A 22,200-nucleotide genomic window follows, 5' to 3' on the forward strand; every position below is an offset into this window, starting at 1 on the left:
GCTGCTCCCTAACTCCAGGAGCCTGAGGCAAAAGGCTTGGTGGCCCACCTGCTCCCAGGGACTTGTGACCGATCCACTTTGTAGGGAAAGCCCAGGCAGTTCCCTCCTCCTGAGCCCCTCATGCGATGGGCTCTGGAGCAGAGACTCACCGGTTCCCACCGTCTTAGGGACCCCCCAAAGGCTAGGCTGGACAGAGACAGAGTCCACCCACCAGGGATAGGTGTCGCTTGCTTCCTCCCTTACTTCTTCCATGACGGGGGTTAGCGTGGACTCTGTAATGCTGACGGGAGTCGGGGGGATGGTATGGTAGGGGTTCTCATCCCTAAAATCACTAAATCAGAGGGAGCAGGCCAGGGCTGAGGGTGTGTGGGTAATGGGACTGACGCCAGAAGCTGGAGGAGGAGAGAAGGATTTCTGCAGTGTCCCCAAACAAAGAGGGCGGCCCGGGCTTTGGGGAGAGTTCTGTTTCCCTAGATCTCATTCAGCACCATCTCCTCCGCCTACCGATCCGGGAGGCCACAGGCCTCCAACTGGTTATCAAGTCCTGGAGCGTGAGGGCCTTTGTCTCCCCTTTGGACTACTCACAGGCTGGGCCAGGGGCCCACAGATCCTTCGTGACCTCCCGGCTCTTTGTTATCTATCTCCTAGGGAAGATTGCATTTCTGGGCAGGGAGGCTGGGTGCCAGGAGCCCTCCAAGCAGGACGGCTGCTGGCCGAGCTGCAGCTGACCCCTGCTGCCTGCAGCGGCTCTGCCTGCCTGGGGGCTGCTCTCCCTCTGTTGATCCAGGCCGAGGATCTGCAGTTCAGAAAGAAGTAGGGGGTGGGGGGTGGGGAGGCAAGGAGAAAGCAGCAAGTCTCCATTATTTAGGAGACTGGCTGTGACTAGAGGCATCCCATGTCTCCTCTGGCTCTCTCACCTCCATTCAGTCCTGAAAAACTGTTTTCCCTGAGAACAGGTGGAGAGACAGCTAGTAAGTTGGCCACTCACTTTCATTTGGCTTCTTGATAAATCTATAGAGGAATTTGTTCTGCTTTGGGTCTGTGCCTCTCAACACCAAATAAGCACTTAGAGCTTATGGCTTTCTTTTTCTGTTTAAATCAATCAAGGACACATTCTTCAGCCTTTTCTTTTGGGTTCTAGATAGTACGCAAAATCAAAAGAAGAAAGGGGTGCTGAGGATCAAACCCAGGCCCTCATGCATGCTAGGCAAGTACTTTACCATTGAGCCATATCTCTAGCCCAGGGCTGGATTTAAAACACCTTGTTTTAGTCCAGGTGGCACGCACCTGTAATCCTAGCACTCAGAGGCAGAGGCAGAAGGATTGTGAGTTTGAGGCCAACCTGGCTACATAGTGAGACCTTGTCTTTAAATAAATAAATTAAACCCCTTGTTTTAGAAGAATCATGGAGAGCACTCTCCTTTAGCAACAAAGTTGGAAAACAGCAGTTGAGTGTCAACAGCTCCATGGCTTGCTTTGCCAAATCAAATCTGTTCCTCTGGTAATCCAGATGTGTTCTACTAAAGTCTCAAAACACTAAATGTATATATGGAAAAACCTCCTGAGTAGAGAGTCCTGAGCTAGGTGAGATACATAGATGTATGTGTCTATGTATGTATGTCCTAGAGCAGTTTAGAAGCCAGAAGGAGAGACAATGTTTAGTATCAAATCAGTAACTCTACCAGGGATGAGGAGCGTTTCCAGGGACTGAGGAGGAGGGGCTTGGCAGAGAAGGCGTGGGTTTGGCAGCTTCCATGGGAGGATAAATGGGCCTGATCTCCTGATCTCCTGAGATGGATATAACCTTATCAGGAGATTATAAGGGAAATAACCTTATAAACAATGACCAAACTTCACTTATTTCATAAATGAGTTCTTGCTTTTCACTTAGCTTTTTTTTTTTTAATTATTCACTTTTTCAAGTATTTATTGAACACTTATTCTTTGGCCAGTTTATAAACTCTTTTTTTTTTTTCCTTTAATTAAGGGTCTCTCACTTGCTACGATCTACCACTTGAGTCACACCCCACATTCCCAGCCCTTTTTTTTTTTTTTTGCTTTATTTTTCAGATAGGGTCTTGCTGATTTTTTTGCCCCACTGATCTCAGACTACTATCTACCTGACCTCCTGAGGATCTGGGATTACAGGCATGAGCTGCCACCCTGACTAGACATTTCTTAAGTGCCTAGTATGTGATAACACTATGTCACTCACTATTCTTTCACCTGCTGGTCACGTAGAGAAATATTCTAGAGATTCTTGTGTTCCGTTTGGAGGGAGTAGCACAATGGAATTAAGCATTCAAGCTCTCCCGACCTTTCCAGGTTGGGGTGGGGATGAGAAAACAGGGCCTACCATTCACTTACATATGCTTTCTATTTGTGTAGACTTTTCGTGCACTGGCATCCACTGATCTATTTGATTTTCATGACAGTTCTGTGAGGGATACCTGACAGGACACCTCTGACTTGATTTTATCAGATCCAAAATCAGAAAGTCCATGAGTGTTGGATGTGATGGAAGTACCATACCTAGCATGGTATACTTCCCAACCCCAAGTCACAGTCTCACTTCACATTTACCATGGAGTGTTCTTTGCTCCTTCTTGGGACAGCTTGATTCTTCATGTCTAAGCAGACCCAAGAATTTGTATTTTTTCAAAGCCCCCAAGGGGGACTCATGTCCATTTGGATTAGAGAGCCACAGGTTCTAGCCCTTTATGGAAAGATACAGAGGAAAGGGTATTGGAGCCACTTTTCCCGGGTTCCACAGAATACTGGAGGGTTCCCACAAAACGCCCATCTCCTACCAACTCTCATTGTTTGTTTCCTGAATATTTCCTGCAGGCTGGAGATTTGTGGAGGCCAATGGTACTGTAGAATTTGCAGGGTCCATCCTCAGGTGGATCACAAAACTTAAATTCTGTGGCTAGGCAAAGTTGAGGTCCAGGAGGAGGTGGACTCATTCATGAATAAAAACAGCTGGTATTTATTGAGTGTGAATTAAATATCAGGCCCTCATTCCTCCACTTTATATACAAAGTACTATATCCCCCCTTTAACAAACGGGAAAACTGAGATTTAGAAAACATTTTCCAAGCACAGACTCCAAAGGCAAGCTGCCTTGTTCATGGTCAGGGTTCCAGGGTCTCCCCACCTCGCCTTCCAAACTGCTGATCTGTCCACGGCCTGAAATCCGGGCGGTGCTCAGATGGAGGAGCCAAAGGTGACCAGACTGCAAGAGAAGGACCGGCAAAGCACTGGGCAGCTCAGCGGGCCACTGACTTCTGGCGGCCAAGGCTTGGGAACTACAAGGCCCAGCAGGCAGCTGCAAGGGGAGGGGAGGGGGTGGGACTAGCGCGGGTGGGAGTGAGAGCGCGAGCCCTCGCGCCTCGCCGGCGCACAGCGCTCGGAGCGCTTCTGCGGCCACTGGTGCGGCGGCCTCGGAGCAGGCGACGGCGAGCGGGAGCCGGAACGCCGGTCCAGCCGCAGCGCGCCGAGGAACCCGGGCTGTGCCCGGAGCTGGGCGGCAACGTCCGAACAGCCCCGAGACTGTGCTTAGCGCATTGCGGCGACCTCGCCTTCCCGGCCGCGAGTGCGCGCCGCAGCTGGAGAAGCAGCGGAGCCCGTGGACTTTTCTCCGGTCCGAGGGGCACCCTGCAGGGCGCAGCGTACCGGTGCTGCAGTCGGACAAGCAGCGGCGCAGGGGTCCCCGAAGGGCGATGGAGCGGGGGCTACCAGAAGCGTGAGGCGCCGTCGCTGGGTTCTGGAGAGGGGGGGCGCGAGGTCTGGAGACCCCGGGCGGCGGACGGGAGCCCTCCCCCCGCGCCCCGCCTCCGGGGCACCAGCTCCGGCTCCATTGTTCCCGCCCGGGTTGGAGGCGCCGAGCACCGAGCGCCGCCGGGAATCGAGCGCCGGCCGCCGGGCTTTCGCGACACCGCAAGGACCCGAACGGAGTCCGGGGGGCGACGGGCCGGAGCGCGGCACGCGGGCACCCGCCTGCCTGCCCAAGCCACGGCGAGCTCTCCAGAGGCGGAACCCAAGCGCCAAGTGAGGTAAGAGCCGCGGCGCCTCCAGATCCGGGGTGGGCTGGGCGTCCCGAGCGGCCCCCGGTGCTGGAGCCTCCTGGCAGCGCGCTTCGCCCGCCGCAGCCCAGCCGCAGCCGGCGCCTCCCTCCACTCCTCACCCGCCCCTCCACCTCCCGGCTCCCTCCCTGGCGCCCCCCTTTGCGCTCCCCTCCTTCCTTCCCTCCCTCCGCCGGCGTCGCCTTCTGCGCCCCTTCCCCGCGCTCGTCCCACCGCTCCTCCTGCTGCCCAACTTTTCCGCCAACTCGCTCTCCGGTGACTGGCGAGGCTGCGGCGGCCCCGCCGTGAGTTCGGGGAGGGACAGGGCTGGAGAAAAGGCGGCGCAGGCCCTCGGTTCCTCGGACGGGGGAGGAGAGCGGGAGTGGGCAGCGAGATGGGTGTGTGTGTGTGTGTGTGTGTGCGTGCGTATGTGTGTGTGTTGTGTGCCCTTTTGGTCCCCTTGTGAGGATTCACTCCCAATGCAGCAGGTAGCTTTGGGCGCAAGTCTAAAAATCTGGGTTCTTTCTACGTCTCTTTCCACCTCCGGGAAAGTCTGGGGTCAGGGTTGGGGGCGAGTGAGTGGGGGCTTGAAGAGGGAAGGAAATGGAGGGGAAGGTTAGCTTGTGTTGGAATAGGTTTTAAGGAGGTGTCGTCACTGAATGGCTGAATCTGCTTTAGCGGAGAGCGAGGAAAGATTCCCCTTTCTAACGGCGGGGGTGATGTTTTATTTAGACGATTTCGGACCGGGTCGGAAGTTTGGAGAAGGGGAGGGTGACCCGCGGGTGATGTTAAATCCCGGTGGGGGGCGGGGGCCGTTCAGTTCCAATCTGGCTCTAGGAGGTGGGGGAAGGGATGAGAGTTTTGTCCGGTGCGGCTCTCCCGGCAGCGATGCTTGTTGCTTCTCTGGCCCTAACCCCTCTCTTCGGCCTGCTGCTCCCTGCTCCCCCCTCCCACTATGTTCGGGGCGGGGATAAGAGAGAGGCTAGAGCCCACATTTGCAGAGGAATTTATTGACGTAGCAGATAGGGTTTGAGTAAGACACGTACCCGTCGTCCCCGCCAGCCCCCACCCCCAAATCAGGCAGCCAGACACCTTTTTTTTAGAGGGAGGGGACCTGCTTCTCTGTTCTGAGCCTAGGAGCTAATAACCCATTTGTAAAGCATTTCTACGGTGCCCTACCCCCATTTCCCAGATGTAGCGGCCGCATCTGGTTCCGTTTCATCCCATACGGGTACACCGCAGCCACATTAACATCCCTCTTCCTCCCCTCCCCTCTCCTAAATTAAAACTTGGGATTCTTCAACTTGCCACCTCCCTCCTTAAAATTTCTTGAAACTTGGAGATGAGGCTCCGGGATTGGGGGAGAAAAGAATAGTTATCGTGGATGGCAAGTTATTTCGGATCCCATCAAACTAGTTACTCTACCTGCTGGTGAATGGCGGGAGGGGTGCTTTCGAGATTGTGCCCAAGAGAGTTGTTTTGGGAAATGAGGCCAAGGTTTTCGAGAGTGGCACTGGTGAATGGTTCATCTGCTAGAGGTGGCCTCTTTGGCAGTGGGTCTGGCCCAAAAGTGGACTTGACAGATGTTTCTGGAACCAAAGCACTGCTTTCTCTTCCCTTTAATTATATCTGGAATTGAGAGAGCGTCTGTCCGGGTGCGGAGCCCGCGGGCTGGTCCCTCCCTGCTGCGAGCCCCGCACGCAGTCGCGGAGGGAGGGGGCTGCCGCTGCCAGAGACCTCCCTGGGTGTTTATCGGGAGTTTTCCGGGTTGCAGCCCTCAGAAATAAAAGCGGGTGTTTTCACCGTGTGAATAACGGTTACAGGTTTGAAAGTGAAGCCGGAGGTGGAATATCGAGTTGTTGTTGAATAGTCTTTGAGACAGGAAAGCATCTTAAAATCCAAATTTTGCAGTAGTGTGGGGAGAGTTGGTCCCTCTCACCCTCTGCTTTCCAGTCTCTTTCAACTTGAAAACACTTCTCTGGTTTCCTTCTTTGGGCGGTAGTTGGGGAGGCTGTAATGAAATCTCACTTTCTCTAGACATGGTAATTAAGGTGACTGTTTCCTCCGCAGATGTGCCCTGCCTTTTGCGCCTCCGGACCAGTGCTTTTTTTGGAATGCCATCTAAATTGTAGAACCTTTGCCTTGAGACTGTTGAGCTGAAAGTGGCCATTTTCCTCCCTTGGCCCAGGCTCCCGGTTTCCTCTCTGAGGCTTGTTTAAAAGCTAAGTAGCAGGGCCCCTGGGACATGCCACGGCCTAGCTAATTACCCCCACGCCTGGGTCATCTCTTCCTTTCGGTGACTGAGGGCCAGCAAGCCGTCTGCCCTGATGGCCTGCCTCCTCCCTAATGACTTGTTTACATATTTCCCCTCAGTAGGTTGGGAGATGCTCCAGGGCTGCTGCTGCTGTCTGTGTTATATTTGGGGACAGGGAGCCCTACTGCCTGGTTCCAGCTTGGATGGTTATGTGCTGCACCAGTGGAAAGCCTCTTGAAGTATCTGTTGCATTTATTCCTAGTCATAGCTGAGTATCAGCTTTTTAGTGTGGGGTATCTGGATTGAGAGCCACTTAGGCACGTGCACTTTCACTGCCAGCTTTTACCATACAGGCAGACATGCCCATTTCGAAGGGTACAGCTCCAAAGTAGACAGTCAGGATGCTTCTTTTCCTTGGCCTCTGGCCATGGAGCATGTTAGAAAGTTCCATTCTGCATCCTTTGAATGGCAAGGGGAGCACAGGGACAAGAAGAAATGGAGAAGGAGCATCCCAGATGTTATTCCTCCCTCCTTGGGGAAGAGGATTAGAATATATGCAGGCAGCCCTAAGCCTGGGCTGGCTTTATTCCTGGTGGACTTGAGGGTAAGAAAATTGAATTGAGCATTGGACAGAGAGACTCCAGCCTTGGAGACCAAGGAAAATCCATGGGTTTTGTTTTTAATGATGTGTTTTTTGTTTATTTGGGGTATTGAACTAAAACAAGACTCCTAAAATAGGAGACTTGCTCATGTGAGCTTGGGGTTTTAGCAAGCTTCTCTGAAGGCTTTTTTCTTGCCTCCATTTTTTGTAATCTCTTTCATCAAAATGGCTGTTAGTTTAAAAAGCTTCCTAGGAAGTTTGAGCCTGTTGCTGCTGGAGGAAAATGAATTAGAATTGATTCTAATGTCTTGTTCTGAAAGGACCTCACTCACATCACTTGAGATGAGTTTCATTTCCTCTTGGGAAATTTGACTAACATTTGTCTTCCCCAGGGCTCTGTGAAAGGTCTGAATGCTCTAGGGATGATGGGAGTCCAGATGTAGAGCTGTGGAGAAGGTTCTGGTGTTTCCAGAGGGGATTCAATACCAGACATGGGTTAGGGTATTTGTTTTTTCTCCCAGGGTTGCATTGCCTCAAACAGGAGTTATCTCCTCATCACCACCCCTTGCATTAAGAAGCCATGTTTGGTTTTCCTCCTAAGCCCCCAAGAAAGGAGCACTGCTCATTCCCAGAATCATGTGGCACAATTAGTGTTTCACTTATTGCTCTCTCACTCTCTCTCTCTCTTTTTTTTTTAATTTGAGACTGGGTATCATGATGTATCCCAGGCTGGCTTTTTTTTCCTCATGGTGGTGGTACTGGAATTCGAACTCAGGACCCCGTACTTGCTAGGCAAGCACTCTACCATCCAGGCTGGCCTTGAACTAACTTGAGATCCTCCTGCTTAACCGCCTAAGTAGTGGGATCATAGGCCTGAACCATCCTGCTTAGCTGTTGTTAATTTTTTATATACTTCTCATTTGCATAGATATTTGGATCCTTTTTTATTATTATTCCAGACTCAAACAGTTGGCATTTCCTTTGGATCGACTAAAATTTTATAAGCAGAGCTGCCTAACTCTTCTCAATTGCTTATTCAAGTACCTGTCCTGCCCTCTCAGTAGAGATTGCTCACTTTTGGGAAAAGCCACAACTTCTGTTAAGTAGTTAGTAAATTTTATTCCTGTCTAAAGGGATTCATATTTCAGTGTTACTTATACAGTTCTGGGCAATAATATGTTTAGAAAATTTCTCACTTGGTTTTCTTTGGAATAGAGTGGTTGGCTAAGAAGGGGAAACTGAAGCTCAGGGAAACCTCAGGTGAGGTGACTGTCTCAGGGTGGCAGGGTCAGAAATGGAAAGGCAAAAGTTTTTGTTACTTTGTCCAGAGAACAGGAAGACAAATCTTGGCCCTGATCTCATCAGCTGGTTTTCTTTGCATCATTGTTAGACAAGGAGAGTTGATGTTCATAAAATCTTTACTGTTAGAATCAGGGAAAGGACTCGAGGTCACGTGGTCCAGGCTCTCTACCAGACCCTCTCTCCATCTTCTGTCAGATGGGTACTGAAAAAGGAGACAGTGGCACTTTCATGCACACTGTCCTCTCAGTCCACATAACCACCTAGAACATAGGCGGGGCAAATATTTTCACCCTCCTGCCAGGGTGAAAACTGAGATACCATGTCCCCTTTCATTCCCCATGGAGACCTCTACACCCAGGCAAGTTGGGCTGGGAACCCCAGAGCCCTGACTGATACTTAAGAGACTGATGGGAGCCAGCTGCAGGGTCTCTGGGGAAGCTGCCGTACACCTGTGAGGCTACAGGTCACATCTGTCAAACAGTGAAGGAAAGAGACTGTTCCTAAGGGCTTTTAAGAATTCATTAATTAGAATGAGAAGAAGGTGAGGTGGCAGTCCCTAGGATCCCAGACAGCATGTAGACTAGTGGTTTGTGTCACTGGATTTTTCTGCAGGTGTGTGGAATGGGGAGTATGTGCTCACTTAGCCTTTCCACTTCAGGAGTTAATGCCAGGAGGATGGGTTTTCTTAGCATCCTTGTTTTACATATGGGAAACTTGAGGCCTAGAAGGGTAGAAGAGAGAGGAAGGGGGCGGCTTTTGTACCTTTTTGGGCAATCAGTTGGAGGGAAAGTGCCAGATTAGTTTGAAGTGCACAGATCATGAGGCTAAAAAAGAACAGTCTACATGTAGCCCACAGCTACAGGAGGTAGGCAGGCTTCTTAGAGGACAGGCTGGCTGAGTGGCACTGGAAGCTGCCTGTCTGCTACAGTCAAAACCAAATTTAATCATTTCAAAATGATAACACCTTCCAGCCACCCTATTTGGATACTAAAAATCCATTCAGTGCTGTGGTGGTTACTGTGAGACTTAGGTTTTCTTAGTTGGGCTCATCTTTCTGGGTGACAGGCCTTTGTTGGTGAGGTGTATCTTTAAGATATAGGGATGTGTGGGTTTAGGAATGTCTTCCAGGGAGCTTTGCTTCTCTACCAAATCTGAGATTGTGCCCCATCCTGTGTCTTGACAGCCCATCTGTGATCTACTTCCAGGGTCTTTCTGTTCACCAAAGAAATAGAGAATGAAGACTCTTTAACTCCCAGAGTTAATTTGAATTTGTCCTTATCCACTTGGTTTGGTTTTTTCTTTCTTTCTTTTTTTTTTTTTTTGAGATAGCCATATAGCTCAGGCTGGCCTTGAACTCTTGATCCTCCTATCTCAGTCTCCTCACACTTGGGTTTCTTTATGGTATGGGAATCCCTTTGAACCTGCATCCAGTGGACCCAGGGTTTTTTTTTTGTTTTGTTTATTCATTTGGTTTTTTTTTTTTCTGTGCTGGGGATGGAACCCAGGGCCTCTCAAGCATTCCACCACTGAACTATAGCGCCATTCCCAGAGCCAGGTTTGATTAATACCTTACTTGTATCCTTCTATCTTGTCCTCTAGCATCTAAAGAAACTTGGGTAGGCTAGGGCTCATGCTATCGCTTACCAGCTATATGTCCCTGGGCAAAGTATTTCAGTTCTTTGAGTCTCCGTTTCCTCATTGCTTAGAAGAGAACTATACTTCTTATTCTCCAGAAATTCATAAGGAGTACATTTTATAATTACAAATGAATTGTATCTAGTACCTAGTACAAGCTTTTTAGAGTGAGTATTCAGTAAGTAGCCCTCTCCTAAATTCAGAAAAATTAAAGAGAAATGTTTACTTCTTTGAAATCATTAAATTTTAGAAAGCCTGGGGGGGGTAGCTAGTGGCAGTGCATATGTATTTCCACTGGCTAAGCACATGCAAATGAAGCCAAGAATCCGGGGGTTTTCTGCCAGCTGGGACTGACTCACTCAAAAGGGGCCCTGCCTGGCTCAGGGGGAGGTCAGGCTGAAGCACCACATTAGGACATGTTCCGGGGAAGTGGATTCTCCGAATAACTTGGATGGTTCCCTGGAGCATTTAGGACAAAAGCCACCTGGAAGACAGAAATGGTCACCCCCACATAGCCCAAACAGTGCCCAGAAAGTCTTGTCACTTGGTAAATGTTTCACAGCCATTGATCTGCTCCTTGAGACTCTAGGGAACTGTTTGAAAATTTACCATCACAGACCTGAGAAGGGTCATGGCTGCAGAATCTACACTTTTAACTCCAGCGGGCATGAGCCATCTTTGAGTCAGCCCTTGGAAGAGCCCTTTACAGTGCAGTAGGACCTTCCCTTCCATCCCCACCCTGACTTCTAGACTCATTTCCATCGGATACCAACTGTTGTCTTCCAGCATCAGGGATAACTGATTGTCTGCCTCACAATTTCATTTTCTGAGGCTCTTTGTAAATAGCTGGAGAGGGAGACTGGTAGAATTGGAGATGCCTATGAGTTGTACAGTTTTAGAGCCAAACAGAAAGAACACTGGAAGACTGGGGTTAGAGCTCAGTGGTAGTGTTTGTCTAGCATGTGGCAAGGCAGGCCCTGGGTTCCATCCCCTGCACTGAAGAAAAACAACAAAACAAAACCAAAAAACAGCGATCTTGTCTGTCAGCTTCTTCCTAGGTGCAGGGAGGTTTGTCATCTTCCTGGAGTCCTCTTACTAAGTTAGTTGCTACTAACTAGTTACCTGTGTACTTGGCTCCCATTTCTTAGTCCTTGGCTTGTTCTACAATTTTTCATCTCTCTCTTCACTGAAGGAATTGGTTTGCCCTAGATGGAGTGAAGTCTTGTGCTGGGAGAGTCATCAGCCTCCTTAAGTCTCTCGCATCCTTAATTAACCTACCTTTTGTGAAGCCCTCACCTAAAAAGTAGCAGAGCAATTTGGGACTCATGAGGTCATTCACTTCCTATGTAAACAGGCTTATACTTTGGAAAACCTCATGGCAGTATTCCCAGCCAGGCTGGCATGTAGTACTTAAAACATAGTTGTAGAATTGAATGGTGTTAGTCAGCCTTCCATCACTATAACAAAATACCTGAGACAATCAGTTTAAAAATAGGAGAGATTTAGCTGGGCACAGTGGCTCATGCCTATAATCCTAGCTACTTGGGAGGCCAGCCCAGGCAAAATGTTCGTGAGACCTCATCTCAACCAATAAAAAGCTGGGTGTGGTTGCTACACACCTGTCATCTCAGCTGATGGAAAGCATAAATAGGACGATTGTGGGCCAGCCTGGATATAGACATGAGACCCTATTCAAGAAATAAAGTAGAAAAGGGGATGGGGGCGGGGCTCATGTGATGGAGTGCCTACCTAGAAGCACAAGATCCTGAGTTCAAACCTCACCACACACGCACACAAAGGAGAGATGTAGTGGAGAGATTTCAGACATGGTTAATTGGCTTCATTGCTTTTGAGTGTGTGGCAAAGCAGCACATTGTGGGAGGAGCATGTAATAGGGGAAGCCCATTTGCCTCATGGCCAAGAACAAAAAAGATGGGAAGATGAGGAGACTGCATTTCCACATTTCCCTTCATGGACCCCTCTCAATGACCTACAACCTCCTACTAGGCCGCACCTCTTAAAGAGTCTACCACCTCCAAGAATGCATAGCTAGGGAACAAGCCTTTAACACATGGGCCTTTGAGGAAACATTCCAGATTCAACCCATAGCATTGAACTAAAGCACCCCCTCAGCCTAGTTAAAACCAGTAACCTCTGAGTCAGTGTTGGGATAGGCTCACAGTTCTCTTCTTTGTACCTTAAGGAACACTTGATTGCGTCATATACCCTTTAGGCAGGGTGACCCAGTGGCATGCTCTACCTCCTTCTTTCTCTTTGCCTCCTCCCCTTGCAGACCCTCCTAACCCTTTGGTTCTTTTCTTTCCTTAGAGTCAACCTGAGAAGGACGATCGAGCTCAAGATCGATCCATGGAGGTGTGGAGCCTTGACACCAACCTCTAACTGCAGAACTGGGATGTGGAGCTGGAAGTGCCTCCTCTTCTGGGCTGTGCTGGTCACAGCCACACTCTGCACTGCCAGGCCGGCCCCGACCTTGCCTGAACAAGGTAAGGCAACAAGCCAAGGGTCAGCCTGGACGCCTGAGCCTTGGAAACAGGGTGGGCTGGCATGGAGGTGATGTGGTCAACTGGGAAGGCACAGTCCCTGGTAAAGCAGCAGAGGGTTCCTTTCTGTGGGAAAGCTGCGCAAGACAGCTGGGCTGATTTGGGCCTAGTTATAAACCTAATGAACTTCGTCAGAAGCTGGGGTCATGAAAGCTGGTGTTAGAGGTCATGTGCTCCAGGTGGGTTTATGCTTTTCTCTTCCTGAGGGAAGACCATGATTGGAACCACAGAGGCTGACACATAACTCAAATGGTACATAAAATGGGCTTACCAATTGAGTAAGTGAACTGTGAATTTGGGTCAATCTTCAGAGAACATACAAGATATTGATAGTGGCTTCTGGCTTCCAGAGACTTGTTCCAAATACACATCTTCTACTGGGGCTAGTAGTCATGACCGCATGCCTGCTTTTCACCTTCATTGACCTTGTCTCCTAGGCCCTGTGTGAGGGCTTGCTAAATAGTTTGTTTTGGAACCATTCTGTTTTAGGGATCTGAGAGACTGAGAACTAGGGGGCATGTGGGGTGGGGGAGTGTGATGGTGTGTGGAGGCCTGTAGCACGTTGGAAATTCACAGATTACTGGTAACCAGCGGACTTGCCCCCTGCCCATGGGATTTGCTTGAGTTGTGAGAGTGCCTTGTGGAGATTATAGGTACAGCACACCTAGTGGCTTTTGAGGAACTTGGAGAATTAATGTTGGAGCATTTCTGCTGCCAAAGGGCAGTGTGGCTGGAGTCAGGGAATGCTGGCAGGCAGTGGGTAAAAGGCTCAGGTGCACACAAAGTGGTGACTGTGTTTATGGGACTGTCAGGGACCTGTTTGAATGATGACTGATTGGTGAGGGTATAATTTACATACCATAGAATGTACCAATTTTAAGTGTATAGTAAGGATGTGTTTTAATGAATGTCTACCCCCATGTAACTACCACTTGAATCAAAATACAGAATATTTTCATCACTAAAAATTTCTCTCATGTGCCTTTGCAGTCCATGGCCAACCTCTGATGTGTAGGTTAGTTTTGTCTGTTCTAGAATTTCATGTAATGGGATTATATGAGTGTGTATCTACTAACCTGTTGATGGCCAGTGGCTCACTCTATTAGTCCATTTTCTATTGCTGTAACAAAATACCCAAAGCTGTCTACTTGTAAAGAAAATAAGTTTATTTAGCTCTCAGTTTTGGAGACTTTAAGTCCAAGAGCAGGCAGCCTCATCTGTTCAGCCTCTGGTGAGGACTCTAAAGGCTACATTACAAAATGGCAGATGGCATCACAGTGGGAGTGTGTAAGAGAGAGATCCCTTGGCAAGACAGGAAGCCAGAGACCAGGAAGGAGCCAATCTTGCTTTCTTTAAAACAACTCTCTTTCACAGGAAGGGAACTAACATTAACCCCTTCTGTAGACAGTGACACCCCCCCCACCCCCACCCCCCGCCACCAAGTGACCTTCACTAAGCCCCAACTCTTAAAGACTCCGGGGACCAACCTTCCATTTTCCTTTAACTACCTTTGTTTTGATTTTGGCTCCACTTCTTACTGAATGTTGGCTTTTGGAAAGTTCCTCTCTGTGCCTTTCTATAAACTCTATCAGTAATGAATATGTGTTCATAAGATCTTTGAAAGATCAAATGAGAATGTCTGTGAAACTCTAAACTGTGCCTGCACACAGCAAGTGAGCAACAAATGGCTGCTCTTGGTCCACTTTCTTGGGACCCCAGAGGCACCCCATATGCTAAGGGACTTGAATGCCTCAGGACACAGCAGTGGAAAGTCACTTGACTTGGGACAAGTTTGGTGGAGGAAGTCCTTGTCTTAGTGTGGCTCTTTCACCTAGAGGATCCCTCATGAACTTTGTGATAGAGCATGTGCCCTGCCATCTTCAGGGAATGTCTGTGACTGGAACGTTCGTTGTAAGAGAAAGCCTTAACTTCATGCTTTGTAAACTCTAAGTAACCTTACAGACATGAAGTATATTGTATAGTCTTAGCCTAATGATTTTTAAATAATGCTGCTATTGTCTTCAGAAACATTATAATCTATGTATAAAGGATTCGTCCAAAAGTTGAAAGCAAAGTACCAAACACCCTGCTTGCAGTGAGAACTTTGGTAAGGCTTTGCTGCAGTTGTGTGTCGGCAGCCCCTCCCCCTGTTAAATGCAATCCTAGCGGTCTCAGCAAATGCTCCTGAGGGACCCCAGAGAGCCTGGCGGTTCTGGCTGTCCTCAGAAAGTTGATTTAATAAGGGTTCCAGGAAAGCCAGCCTCCCTCCTCTTCTTCCCTCCTTTCCTGCCTGGGTTTGCCATCTTACCAAGTCTTAAGCTTGTTTAGGGTCTGGCAATGAGGTTTGTGGGTCACAGGCCAAGAGGTACAATACCTCTTTAAAAAGTTAAGTACCACCTTCAGAGACATTCCTGTTTCCATATATTTTTCTCTGAGAATAGGACTCGAGGAAAAGCAAGTAGGGGCTGGGCCACTTCTGACACTTGGAAGTAGGTGTCCTGCCCCCTTTGCAGCAGTCATGTAAGTTGAGCACTGCAGACCCCAGACCCCAGACCCCGCGGTACAGGCACAGTGTGAGACTTGCAGTATTGAAATACTTGCCTCTATCTGCAGAAACCTGCAACTTATAAGTGATTTAATGGGCTGGGGTTTCACAGCTCCTCCCACCCACAAAGATTTAAGGGAGTCTGGTGGCTGGTTGAAGGGGGAGAAGTTATGTTTAATGGAAAAACTGCACGTTTCCATTGCTGGCTGCAAGCTCCCTACATGCTGGCCATGCACTACAAAGCAGGGCTTTGTCTCTGTTCTGCAGAAACCTGCAACCATGGGAAGAGGTTGCAGGTGGGGCCAGAGCCCTGGCCTCAAGTTGTAGGTCTCTGGCAGCTCCGCATCCCTCTGGGGATCCTGCCTTTGGCCCAAAGGAGTGTGCTTTCAGCCTGCTGTAGGGGGAGCCTGAATGGATACCAAGGGGGTATCCCATTAGCAGACATGCTGTGATCCCTGCTGACTGCAACCATTGGTGCTGCCTGAAGACCAGTGTCCCACAGCTGCACTGGGACACAGTGCTCCCCTACTCTACCCTGTCCCTGTCAAAATATCTTCTAGGGAAAAGAACCTACCTGTTTGCTTTTAATTCACGCTGGATGGTAAGAGAAATTCCAGAAGGCTAGTGGAATTCCGTGGAGCAAAAGGTGATGATGAATGCGGTTGAGAACAAGGGTAGAAGACTAGGGTCTGTAGAAATCTGCAGGGTACTCTATGCTGGCAGTTTTTCCCCAGGATCTACCTTCTCACCTTCTCCCCAGTGCCTTGGAAAGGTGTTTGCAAGTGTTGGGGGGAGGTGAGGTGGGAGGGGAGTGGGAGGACCCAGACCTCAGCATGAGAGAGAATGTGAGCCCTCCTTGTGCTCACGTGTCTGCTTGACCATGGTAGGCAAATGCAGCTGAGCCACTCCAAAGCTGTGTTCTTGGCTTTGGCTTCTGCATAGCTACACCATTAGCTTCACTGATTTTCCACTCTGGTTTTGCCAGCCCACTCCCCTAAGTCAGGGAGGAGGAATTTCTCAGGGAGAAAAGAACAAATGGCTGTCCAGAAGGGGCAGGGAGGGGACCCAAGCAGTCAGTCTATGATTCTGTCACCTGACTTCTATGACTACCTAGAGTGCAGAAACTAGGAAGATGGATTCTTCTGGAGTCTGTGGAGGGTTATCAGGGCTCAGCCAGCTGGCCAGGTTGTTTGCCCCTGGTCAGGCAGAAGCAGTGACTTTGTGTCTTAACAGTGATGGATGGCTTTGAAGAAGTGAGTTCTGGGGAGTCATCCAGGAGGGTGAGGGCTGGGGTCAGAGAGCCTGACCAGCAGCTGCACCCTGTTTTTATAATGCCTCCTTCCTCTGTGGCCACTGGGGGCTCCTGCTCCCTCTGTAGGCAGCACCTTTGCCTCCCTCTTCCTTCCCTGAAACCTGGAAATGAGACAGCTGTTTCCCTGCTGACCCAGAGAAGTACAGCTGCTTTCTCCTGGGCTCCTGAGTTCAGCTGCCTGAGCTTTCTGCTCATTCTGGAGACGACTTATCACCAAGGCTGTCTTCCCTCTGCCTGCCACCCCACTTTTTCTGGGCCCTAAATGATTTTGCCTCAGGTTAACTGCCTGACCTGGGCTCTTAAGGGTCTTAAGCAAATCCCAAACCCTTTCCTTTAAGAGAAGCCTTCTGGAGTCTGGGCTGAGCCTGACCTTGGAGATTGGCTCTGATCTTGAGCAGCAACATACCATTTGAGCCTTGAGTGCCTGCCCTCCTGTTCTCACTCCTGGTCCTTAGCTTATATCAACTCTCACCTTTCCACATTTTAATTGGTGCCCACGGCCCTTCATTCAAGTTTCTGTGCCCTGCACGCTGAGTAAGGCTGGGGAGCGGGGTCTGTCCACTTAGTTCCTAGCACTGAGAAAGATCTGCGCCAGTATTGCTTGAAACTGCCCTGTCCTCATCCTGCATGTTGCAGCACAGCAGGGTCTCTTGGGATGACTTGTGAAAGGGAGTTGACTGTGGGGCCATGGGCCCTGCCATTGGTGTGAATTCGGATGTGTTTCCCAGGCCCTGGGTATGTAGGTGTATTGAGCCCAAAGTGTGTGAGAGGTTCAAGGAGTTCAGCAAAGCCTGGACTTAATGAGCTTAGGCAGAGAAAGGGGGCAGAAATCATCAACACTGGAATTTCAAATGGTTAATCCAAAAGAACATTGGCTTCAGAGCTTATTCCCTTTCCTGGTTTCTCCAGATTGAAAACTAGCTTCTGACTAGTAGTCCATTCCTTCACTGAATTTCTTTGATTCGCTCATTCATTCATTCATTTTTTTCTTGAGTACAATGTACACTGTATACACATCCACTGTATATCCAGGTCTGATAGCCAGAAATTCCCATCTCTATCCATTTCTCCTTTTCACTCTATGATTCCTACTCAGTTCTTAGCTTAAGTTTTAGTTTCAGGACCATTCCTTCTTGAAGTCTTCTTTTGTCTCCAAGTTAATTACTTTCTGCTTGTTTTTTTCTTTTTTATCTTTCAACCTTTTGCTTTACTTTGCCTCAAGGTACTTAATAGAGGTTTTCTGTTTGTGTCTTTTTAACCCCCCTTCCCCAATTTTGGGGATTGAGCCCAAGACTTCAGGCCTGCTAGGCAAATGATCTACTACTTAGCTGGAGGAATTTTTAATATGTCTGTTTGTTCAGCAGATGTTTTGTTTTTGTTTTTTTTCTTTTTCTTTTGGAGGTACTGGGGTTTGAACTAGTTAGGCAGGCCATCCTCTACTAGCCCTTTTTTTGTGGTAGATTTTTTCAATATAGGGTCTCTCAAACTATTTGTCCTGGCTTGCTTTGGACCAGGATCCTCCTAATCTTTGCCTCCCCAGTAGCTAGGATTACAGGCATGAGCCACAGGTGTGTGACTGTTCAGGAGTTTTTAATATGTATGTGTGTTTGTTCCACTAGAGCAAATTCTGTGTAATCAGAAAGAAACTGTTTTGATATGTAGTCTGATTAATCATAGAAAATTTAGAAAATACAGATCTGTAGAGAAGAAAAGAAAAACTTCTTACATTGCCATCATCTAAAAATAATCACTGTCAACGGTGACTCTCTTCTTTATCATCTTAGTAGCTACATAGTTTTCCACTGGGTGGGTGTAAAAAATGTACCCAGTCTTCTACTGCTGGGCAGTAATTTAGGTTATTTCTAATAGTTTGCAGCAAACATTTTTACAAATAAAATTTTTCCATGTACCTAAGAGTGGTTACATTTTTTAGAGTTTTGACTGTATCACTACCAAATTGCTTCCTAGAAAGGTGGTGCCAGTAAAGGTCTTTAAAATAATAACAAATACTATTTATTGTATCTTCATACTCCACATGCTTTACATTTTTATATCTTTACAATGATCTCATGGACATAGGTTTTATTCCCAAAATTAGATGACTAAATTGAGTTTCTGAGAGTTAAATAATTTGTCTAAGGTTATGTAGTTGATGAGAGGCGGAATTGGGATTCAGATCTTACTATAGTACTTTTTTTTTTTTTTGGTGGTTTTGGGGTTTGAAAACACAGACTTGTGCTTGCTAGACAGGCCCTCAACCCCTGAGCCAATGCCTCCAGCCACTACAGTACTTTTTATAGTGTATTACACTACAGCCCCATATCAAACTGGGTCCCCCACGAAGTCAGGCAGGGCAACTTTTGAATTTAAACATTACTGTCACAGCCCCTTTATGTCACATAAATCTGGCTTTGCCTTCTTTCAGACATCGTGCCATTTCTCCTATGAAGTCCTATTCTCTGGGAGCTTATGCATCAGTCACAGGTGTGGGTGCCCTAGGGAGGGCTGTTCCCTAGCTTGAATAATCAGTAGAACAAAACCCACCCTTTCCACACCAGTGAGAGACCTCCAACTTGGAAAAAGGGCTAGTGTCAGAGGTCCCTGGACTGTGGGTCTACAGTGTAGCAATGTTACCTATACAAATAAGCTACCTATCCTTCTAAAATGGTTCCACAATGAGAGGGATTGAAATAAACATGTCCGAAGGTTTACTAGCTACTGTAGATAATATTTTTTGAGTACAAAAACAGGTAGTGTTTATATTTAATAAATTAATGTTTGAAACAAAAACACATATTCCAATGTAGTTGGGCTAACCACAGAATAATTTTAAAGGTAAATATTAACTTGTAGTACCCCCAGAGTAGAAGACAGACCTATTGAAAGTTGGTAAATATTTTCTTCCAGTTCTTTCAGTTGAACTGTCTGTGTAACCTTTTGGGAGGAAACATCAAAAGCCTTGAAGACACCTCCTGAATGATTGATTGGGCCATCCTACCTCCACTCTTATCACCAGTTTAGGCCCAGTTCTGGCCAGTGGTAACTCTTAATAGACTTGCAAATACAATCCAATGACTCATTTAAGAAGTGATACTCAGGATGGTTCAAGTGCAGTGGTGTTCACAACTAACTGATCAGAACCAGTTACAGGTATCTTTGTTTCTGTCCACTCCCACTGTTTCACCTGACCCGGTGGAGAGGGGGTGCGGAGAAGAAGCGATTCAAATAGATATTACATGCAGGTCATACGAGGATCTGCCTCTTCCCCAAAGTGAAGGGATATGACTATGATGTATTAGCTACAACTGGGATATATATATATACCTGTGGTATGTACTAATGTATACAGTCAGGTGTTGCATGGTGCTGGGGATGTGTTTGTTGTCCTAAGAAATATATCATTAGGAGGTCTCGTGCAGACATCAGGTTTGTGCTGTGTTTACGCAGACTTACATAGTATAGCTTACTTCTCATCTAGGCTATATGTTGTATATATCTATGTACAGTATATCCTATTACTGTGAGGGCCATGATGAGCAAAACAACAAGACATTAAATAAGCACAGGAGAAAGTGATGCATTCAAAACACATGGTCAAGATGTATGATCCTGCTGCTGGTGTAATATGGTGTACTGTTTTAGAGTAAGGGTTTTATGTGACTAGAAGGAGTATACTCTGATGATAGAAAATATGGTATAGTAATACAGAGACCAATAACAAGTGTATGTGATACATCAGCATCACCACAGACATGTGAGTCATGAATGTACTGTGCTTTTACGGCTACAGTGTCATTGGTGGTACCAGTTTTTCAGTTTGTAACTTACAGGACCACTGCCATACGTATGGAAAATTGTTGACTGAAACTTTATGTAACGCACGACTTTCTGTCTCTCTCCTTTCTCGCTCCCTCCCTTTCTGTCTCTCAATTTACAATGGGGTTATGTCCTGATGAACCCCTTGTAAGTTGAAAATATAAGTCAAAAATGTATTTAGTTCATCTAACCTACCAAACATCACAGTTTAACTGACATAATACCTTTCAGTCAGGCAAAATCATCTTAACATAAAGCCTATATTAACCTGGCATAGTAGCATATGTCCTTAATCCCAGCTACTTGTGAGGGTAAGGCAGGTTACTCACAAGTTCTAGGCCAGCCTGGGTAACTTAGTAAGACCCCGTATCAAAATAAAAGTTTTTAAACCCCAGCAGCACAGCAACTAAGAGATAGCATAGATAAATGGGACCTCATAAAGCTAAAAAGCTTCTGTTCATCAAAAGAAATGGTCTCTAAACTGAAGAGAACACCCACAGAGTGGAGAAAATATTTGCCAGCTATACATCAGACAAAGGACTGATAACCAGAATATATAGGGAACTTAAAAAACTAAAATCTCCCAAAACTAATGAACCAGTAGAGAAATGGGCAAGTGAACTAAATAGAACTTCCTCAAAAGAAGAAATTCAGATGGCCAAAAAACACATGAAAAAATGCTCACCATCTCTAGCAATAAAGGAAATGCAAATTAAAACCACACTAAGATTCCACCTCACCCCTGTTAGAATAGCCATCATCAGCAACACTACGAACAACAGGTGTTGGCGAGGATTCGGGGAAAAAGGAACCCTCTTACACTGTTGGTGGGAATGTAAACTAGTACAACCACTCTGGAAAAAAATTGGAGGCTACTTAAAAAGCTAGACATTGATCTACCATTTGATCCAGCAATACCACTCTTGGGGATATACCCAAAAGACTGTGACACAGGTTACTCCAGAGGCACCTGCACACCCATGTTTATTGCAGCACTATTCACAATAGCCAAGTTATGGAAACAGCCAAGATGCCCCACCACTGACGAATGGATTAAGAAAATGTGGTATCTATACACAATGGAATTTTATGCAGCCATGAAGAAGAACGAAATGTTATCATTCACTGGTAAATGGATAGAATTGGAGAACGTCATTCTGAGTGAGGTTAGCCTGGCCCAAAAGAGCAAAAATCGTATGTTCTCCCTCATATGTGGACATTAGATCAAGGGTAAACACAACAATGGGATTGGACTTTGAGCACATGATAAAAGCTTTAGCACACAAGGGAGGTGTGAAGATAGGTAAGACACCTAAAAAACTAGTTAGCATTTGTTGCCCTCAACACAGAGAAACTAAAGCAGATACCTTAAAAGCAACTGAGGCCAATAGGAGAAGGGGACCAGGAACTAGAGAAAAGGTTAGATCAAGAAGAATTAACCTAGAAGGTAACACACACGCACAGGAAATCAATGCGAGTCAACTCCCTGTATAGCTATCCTTATCTCAACCAGCAAAAACCCTTGTTCCTTCCTATTATGGCTTATACTCTCTCTACAACAAAATTAGAGATAAGGGCAAAATAGTTTCTGCTGGGTATTGAGGAGGTAGGGGGGAAAGGAAGGGGGTGGAGTGGGTGGTAAGGGAGGGCGTGGGGGCAGGGGGGAGAAATGACCTAAGCCTTGTATGCACATATGAATAATAAAAAAAATAAAAAAAAAATAAATAAAAGTTTTTAAAAGGGCCAAAGATGTAGTTCAGTGGTAGAACACTTGCCTAGTAGCATGCATGAGATCCTGGGTTCAACCCAGTACCACCAAGGGGAAAGAAAAAAAAAAAAAAACCCATCTTAGGAAAAAGTGTCAAATGTCAAATATCTCCTGTGGTTTATTTAATATGTGTATCCAAACAACACTGGCAACACAGTACACCGTGTAGCATTGACTGTTTACCTTTGTGACCCCAGGGCTGCCTGGGAGCTGCTGATGCCCAACATGGGATATTGGTAATCTGGAAAAAAATTAAAATTCAAAATATGATTTCTATGGAGTACCACTTTCCTACCATAGTAAAGTTGAAAGATTTTTCTAAGTTGAACCATCCTGAGTGTG

General features: G+C 47.1%; 1 protein-coding gene across 8 annotated transcripts in view; it reads left to right on the plus strand.

Annotated features, from left to right (window-relative positions):
* Positions 1-3,398: 3,398 nt before the first annotated feature.
* Fgfr1 (fibroblast growth factor receptor 1) overlaps positions 3,399-22,200 on the plus strand; it is a 47,928-nt gene continuing 29,126 nt past the window's right edge. For 4 of the 8 annotated variants that reach the window (XM_020167536.2, XM_074054629.1, XM_020167538.2 and 1 more), the window contains exons 1-2: positions 3,399-4,055; positions 12,185-12,360. In XM_020167536.2, the coding sequence (XP_020023125.1) occupies positions 12,270-12,360 (91 nt within the window). In that variant the 5' untranslated portion in view covers positions 3,399-4,055; positions 12,185-12,269. Of the gene's footprint in view, positions 4,056-4,254; positions 4,370-12,184; positions 12,361-22,200 lie in introns of those variants that run through there. The other 4 variants (XM_020167541.2, XM_020167542.2, XM_074054632.1 and 1 more) reach the window with 2 other exon arrangements.

This window comes from Castor canadensis, chromosome 14, assembly GCF_047511655.1.
Source record: "Castor canadensis chromosome 14, mCasCan1.hap1v2, whole genome shotgun sequence".
Taxonomy (NCBI): Eukaryota; Metazoa; Chordata; class Mammalia; order Rodentia; family Castoridae; genus Castor; species Castor canadensis.